The sequence below is a fragment of the Silene latifolia genome, chromosome 2 (assembly GCF_048544455.1).
Source record: "Silene latifolia isolate original U9 population chromosome 2, ASM4854445v1, whole genome shotgun sequence".
In the NCBI taxonomy this organism is placed as follows: domain Eukaryota; kingdom Viridiplantae; phylum Streptophyta; class Magnoliopsida; order Caryophyllales; family Caryophyllaceae; genus Silene; species Silene latifolia.
In genome coordinates, this window is record NC_133527.1 from 8999604 (window position 1) to 9006630 (window position 7027).

The window sequence follows — 7027 nt, forward strand, 5'->3', positions numbered from 1 at the left end:
ACAACCCAAGAGACCCACTTCAGAAATTATATCGAGAGCATATTTACGTTGACTAACATAAATTCCTTCGGAACTGCGAGAAATTTCGAGACCCAAAAAATATTTGAGGGGCCCCAAATCCTTCATGTGAAAACACTTTCCCAAATACAACTTAAAATTTGCAACAGCGGAAGAATCATTCCCCGCAATAACCAGATCGTCAACATAAATAAGAATAAACAGCCGAACCTGGTTTTGCGAGTAGTAAAAGAGTGAATAATCGGAGTGCGATTGTTGGAACCCGTAATCTTTTAGTGCCGTGGTTAGTTTAGCAAACCAACAACAAGGAGCTTGACGTAGGCCATATAGGGACTTTTTCAAACGACAAACTTTACCTTCCTTGCCGCGACTGAAACCGGGTGGAATTCTCATGTACACTTCCTCGTCCAAGTCACCATGCAAGAATGCATTGTGCACATCCATCTGATGAAGCTCCCATTTGTTAATGGCTGCGACAGCTAAGAAAGTGCGGACAGTAACCATTTTAACAACAGGAGCGAATGTCTCACCTTAATCCAACCCTTCGACTTGATGGTTCCCAAAGACAACTAGGCGTGCTTTCAATCGTTCAATCGAGCCATCGGACTTGTATTTGATTTTATAAATCCATCGACAACCAAGGGCCTTTTTGTCAGGCGGAAGATCGGCAAGCTCCCATGTCTCATTCCTTTCAAGGGCAGCAATTTCAAGCTTCATAGCTTCGCACCAACCTTCATCACGAATGGCTTCTTTGAAAGTTGGGGGTTCAATACCCATTGTCACAGCTGCTAAAAACTGACGATGCTTTGGCGAAAATAACCGACAATTAACATAATTTGCTAAATCATAGGGCGTACCTGAGGGCGACACGGAAGAGCTCGGTGAGTCAGAGGACCGGGATGGACCGTGCGTGGTATCAAGAACATAACCGCTAAGACGAGAATTTGGAAAGCGAATGCGATGGCCCTTGGCAAGCGCGGCTGGTTCGGGTTCAGTGCTCACGATAGAGCTGTCCGTGGCCTGTTCTGTGTCGAGAACCGGGTCCTCCTGAGGCTCCTCTGGACCAGGCCCATCAGTGGCCGGTGTGGCCGACCCAGCAGGCGAAGGAGAAGGGTCCGGGTCAGAGGATGGGGAGCCATTAAAAGGCTCATCAAAAATTGGTGAATCATGCTCAAGTGAGGACTCGATCACAGTACCTTCATTAGTCACAAATGGGAAATCCGATTCATGAAAAACAACGTCGCGGGAAACAAGAAATGTCTTGGTTTCGAGATCATAAAGCTTCCACCTCTTTTTGTTAGATGGGTAACCCACGAATACACACTTACGACCTCGCTTGGCAAATTTGTCTCCCTTAGTATTTTGATTATGAGCAAAGCACAGACAACCGAAAACTCGCTAATTCATGTATGAGGGTGCCGCACCAAACAGGCATTCGAATGGAGTTTTTCCATTTAGTAAAGATGAAGGAGTCCGATTAATTAAATAGGCAGCGGAAAGGACACATTCACCCCAAAAAGTCGTGGGTAGATTACCTTGAAAACGGAGGGCACGCGCAACATTTAAAATGTGTTGATGTTTGCGTTCGACACGCCCATTTTGTTGAGGCGTGCCGACACAGGATGTCTCGAACTTAATGCCTTGCGAGAAAAAATAACCAGCCATACAATTGAATTCTGTCCCGTTGTCGCTTCGAACGGTTTTGATTGTTTTTGAAAATTGATTGGCAATCATATTAATAAAGCTCATAAACATATCGGTAACATCTGTTTTATCAAGCAGTAAGTAAACCCATGTGGCCCGGGAGTAGTCGTCGACAATGGTTAAAAAATATCGCGCACCACACGATGAGGGAACTCGATAAGAGCCCCACAAGTCACAGTGTATCAATTCAAATAAATCGGAAGCATGTTTATTATTGGAATTAAAACTGTGACGATGTTGTTTTGCATAATGACAAATATCACAAACCAAGTCCTTATTTCGATTTATACCACTAAGAGGAGGAATTATCTTGACTACTTTATCTGACGGGTGACCAAGACGCCGGTGCCAGAGATCAAAAGTACCTTGTTGCGTCACACTATTCACCACCGCAGCTTCGTCTCCGCACGATCCAATATAGTCCATCCCGTAACTCACCGGCTCCAATCGTCGTCCTCAAGGAACGGTCCTGAATAAGACAAGAAGATTTAGCAAATTCAAAACAGAGATTAGTAGCCGATGTTAGCTGGGAAATCGATATCAGATTACACTTCAAATTTGGAATATAAAGGACGTCATAAAGAGTAAGAAATTTATTAACATAAACCGAGCCAGTCATGGTGGCAACGACTTGTTGTCCATTGGGTAAACAAACAGGCCTGCCAGGTATAATCTTACGGTCTTCCAAACATGATAAAAGACCCGTCACATGGTTGGAAGCCCCGGTGTCAAGAATCCAATTACACATACCGCTTAGACGATCTGAGGTAAGAAGAGACTGAGCCGTTGGACCCATCACGGCATTGGCGTGAACAGTGGTATCCTTTTCGCGTCCTGACGTCCCTGCAGCCGTGTTGCCCCGTGAGCTACTGGGACCATTCGTCCTGTAGCGACGATAATCAGCTAGAGTGCGCGGCCTATCACCACACCATGCAGGAAAGCGATTGGTCTTGAAGAAACAAGTAGGGAGTTCATGGCCACGGGTCTCACAGTGAGAACAAAATAAGGGTTGACGGGTGGCTCGTTCTTTATCCCGTAAAACCCTCCAATCCACGGTGGAATTAGCCGAGGACAAGGCGAAAGCACTAACATCGGAGACATCAGGAACGACCTCGGAACGAAGGCGTTCCTCAAGAGGAACGATAATATAAGCACGGTTCAAAGTGGGAAGGGGATCAAGTTGAAACTGTTGAGAGCGGATATTACCGTATAAAGTCGCATCAAGTCCCATAAAAAATTGGTTTAACCTCTCGTTGTCAAGGCGTTTAATAGCAGCTTGGCCAATCTGACAATCGCACTTGTTGCATTTGCACGAAAACAGAGGTTCGTGCACAAGCAAAGCATCCCATAATGATTTTAGTTTTCCATAATAAGTAGTGACGGACATACCTTTCGTTTGTTTGCAATTGTGAAGCTGTGTTTTCAAGCTGTGAATTTTGGTGCCATCAACCACAGCGAACTGCGCCTCCAACTCGGCCCAAAGGACGGAGGCATCATCGACATAGGAGATAGCTTCAAGAATATCGGAATCGATCGTATTACGAATCCATTGCACAAGTGTACAGTGGACAACTTCCCAATTTTCTAAGTCGAATTGTGTGGTGGGTTTCTTAATTGTACCATCCACAAATCCAAACTTGCGACGGGATTTCAAGGACATCTTCATTGATTGTTTCCAATCGTCGTAATTGTCACGACGAAGGGTGATGGTGGAGATTTTGGCTCCAGGACCATCATGTGAGTCGAGATAGTAAGGGCTCGACGGATCGATTTTTGGGAATTCTGGTGTGGAAGCGTCTTTGCCAGCCATCGAGACTGCGTTGATGATTTTCGTGGGTTTTTTTTTTTTTTTTTTTTTTTTTTTTTTTTTAGGTTAGGGTTTGTAGGATCGAAACACCTGATACCATGTTAAGAGTGTATGAGGGAAAAGCGTGATGTATTGCTATGCCAAACTCGGCTTAAATAAGAATACAATGCAACCATAATATCATAAGTTATGGCAAGAATATAGGACTAATAACAATATGGAAAATATTAACAATAGTTTCCTAATAATATGGGATATGGATCCCAATAAGATTACACTGGATAATGGTTCACACCAAAAACTAAACAATCATGCTAGCTATGTGGCTAATTTAATTAAGGGATGATAACTATAATAATGACGATATTGTAAGGTTAAGACGGTATTAAATAAGACTAATAATTCCGAAATTGAATGCAATGTTGTTATATGCATGGTTTACACATTCTTGCATGGTCAGATAGCATTTAAGAGATATCTAAGGGTGGATCCCAGAATTATGGTTGGATGATGAGGATGTAACAATGTAATAGCTCTGAGTGATGGGGTTTCTTTTACATTTAATTATCTGATACAAACAGAGTTGAGACAGTACCCTTGTTATGTACTATATAGGGCAGTTTCTGATATTATGAGTTTAACCTTCTTCTGTATACTTCTTACTGATAACTATATCAAAAAGATCATTTTTTATTAACCTTTTACTGCTATGGACTATGGATTTTGCCTGTCTTTTTTCTGTTTGACAATTGACATATACTAGACTACTAGTTACTTATATTACTTTCATCTGTTCCCTAAAGTACATAAGTTGTGGGGGTAACGGTTTTTACCCTCCCAAGTATTGATGCTCATTCATTATATGTTGAGTTTAGATAGATAAACTAGTTTTCCAATAAACTTTCAAAAATATGGAAAAGAATAAAAGATCGTGCGATTATATCTTGTTAATGATCGGTCTATAGACTGAAAATTTAAGATGTCTTAATTTAGAGGTTAAGGTGAATGTACTGTCTGTGAGTATTAGATCCTAATAAGTGCAGATTCTACTTTCCCCGCATCCTATATATTATTCTGGTGACTAATTTGACATGAAAAGTAAAATGATTTAGATAGTTTGAAGGAAGGTAGCTCATTGATATACTCCATCTGTCTCAGTTAATTGTTGTTCTTTGATTTTGGCACAAAGACCAACAAACGAAAGAGGAGGAAGCCAACTGCTAAATGACAAGTGGAACAAATTGATTATGAATGATCAAATTACTCATCAAGGTTATTCTTAAAATAGAAAGGACAATAATTGACTGAGACACCCAAAAATGGAAAATGACAACAAATGACCGGGACAAGGAGAGTATATAATTGTTATAACCCAATGCAAGAAAGATAACAAAAAAACATAAAGAACAAACAAGCATAACAGAGGTTTACGTGTTTCACTGCCGATCTGATACCTATGTCTACCGGCAGAAGTGAGATATATGTTGAAGTGTTACAGACTTCAGATTCAGAATATAAAAGTTATGATATGCATACCTGCTAGGCCGAGGCATAAAAGTACTAATATATACACTTTAAAACCTAAATCAAAATTATGGAAAGTCCATAAACATACCCAGAGCATATGCTAGTCGTTCAAAACGACAACTAACAAATTCGGCAGAATTTAATTAACTATTGTCTTAACTCTTAATGTTATGGAATTTAAGAAAATGAATATAGTAATTGAGACGTTCGTTCAATTTGCAAATCCTTTTTTAAATGTGAAAATAACCTAACAACGTTTGCTTTCGATTTTAGTTAATATAAGTACAAGGTTTAAATCGACAAATATAAACCAACCCTATCTAAAAAATAGGGTATCAATTTTAATAATTTTGATCAATATATCACATTCAACTTTCTTTTCATGGACCTATACTAACTAAAACTATTTATTACTAACTTATCAAAGTGGAAACATTTCCTACATTGGTGTATTAATCATTCTATGAAACTGAGAACCTAAGTCTCTATAAAGGGAATCTTTACGTGTTATTGCCATGATTCAATTAATGCTTTATTCTTGTAAGTTTACCCTTTTCATGCATCAAACAAGGACCAAAAATACAAGTATAGTTCTCACTTTTCTTCAAATTTGGAATTCCCCTATGAAAAGACTAAAAGCAAAATATAAAAAAAACAACCCTTTCACGTAAAGCCTTTCCTATTGAATATTCTTGCATCAATTTAATATTTAGGTACGTATATTTGGCTATATTGGTCTAGTATGATGTCATGTCATGAAATTATTATATTTTGCTTTTTTGAGATTGATGAGTGGAATGTTTTCTTAACCTAGTTTGAAACAAAAGCTCCTTCCAACTAATAGTATACTCAAATTGTGATATAATTCAAGAGCTAAGTAGCTAGCTATGCCCACATCATTGAGGTAGCTTGTACTAATGTTTCCTTAATTATGTTTGCGTATTAGTTTTAAGTGATAACATTTATGAAGAGATGTTTTTTTTTGTGTAATTGTGTGTATTGATTATGATGAGTCATGAGTGCTATCCTTGGTCAAACATTTGGGTCGGATCAAGCTTGGCTAGGTGGACCTAGAACTAGCCCGCTGTAGAGGGCGGGTCAACAGGGGCTGGGTCGGGCTTAATGGAGGTGGACTCGAAACCGGCCCGGTCGAGGGCAGGCTTGGGCGGGGCGGGTCACCCATTCAGCATTATTTTCAAACAATATCAAGTTAGGGACGGGTCGAGCTAGGGCGGGCTGGGATGGATGGAATTGTTTGACCAGGGCTCGACCGCTCGGGCTACTATGGGTTAGGCGGGCCGGCCAAAAATTGACCCAAGGGATGGGTCGGGTCCGGGCGGGCAAGGTCAGCCTTAATGTTTGACCACCCCTCATGATCGAGTGCTACTCCTATGTGGTTTGAACTTTTTACTCAGTTTTAAATCGTGAATCTTCTGAGAGACCGTCTCACCCAAGTTTAGATAACAGTGGCCATAGCCACATAGAGGAAGGTGAAGGTCTTGATGAGATCTCACGGTTTTTTAGATAATACTCATTTGATTTGAAAATTTCATATCTTTTAGGGCCCTCATAATAAAAAGTACGAAACATACCAATTACATTAAGCTGACCCACACTTTATCGATTCTGGTTACACCACTAACCTGAGATATAACATAGATAAAAGAAACAACTCCCCTATTATATAAATGGTCTCACAATAAGGTTTTATGAAACCGTCTCCTATAAAAATATGTACAGTCTTAATTATGTTGAGTACCTCTCAACCATAACGTGCTGAGGACCTGAGGTTGGAAGTTGATTTTTGTCCTTTATTTGTTTAGTAATTCTTCAATAATTACTAGTTCAGATTATGTAGGTTTGATGACTATTCATGAAATGATATCCTTGAAGGACCAGTTTTTACTTGGATATAAAAGGTCACATGTCAATAACGTGGTACGTTTAAGGTAGAACTGTTTATAAACCTTT

General features: G+C 39.9%; 1 protein-coding gene across 1 annotated transcript; it reads right to left on the minus strand.

Annotated features, from left to right (window-relative positions):
• Window positions 1–549: 549 nt before the first annotated feature.
• On the minus strand, window positions 550–3532 carry LOC141633355 (uncharacterized). Its single transcript, XM_074445849.1, has 2 exons — window positions 2161–3532; window positions 550–1214 (listed from the first exon to the last, which is right to left on the minus strand). Exons 1-2 carry the CDS (start codon window positions 3530–3532, stop codon window positions 550–552), a joined length of 2037 nt encoding a protein of 678 aa, XP_074301950.1.
• Between the last annotated feature and the right edge of the window lie 3495 nt (window positions 3533–7027).

Excerpts from the sequence above, each read along its gene's own strand:
- LOC141633355 (XM_074445849.1), bottom strand. The coding sequence starts at position 3,532 with ATGGCTGGCAAAGACGCTTCCACACCAGAATTCCCAAAAATCGATCCG. Across the intron at positions 1,215-2,160 it reads GAGGACGACGATTGGAGCCG|GTACTGTGATCGAGTCCTCA; the intron begins GTGAGTTACGGG and ends TGACTAATGAAG.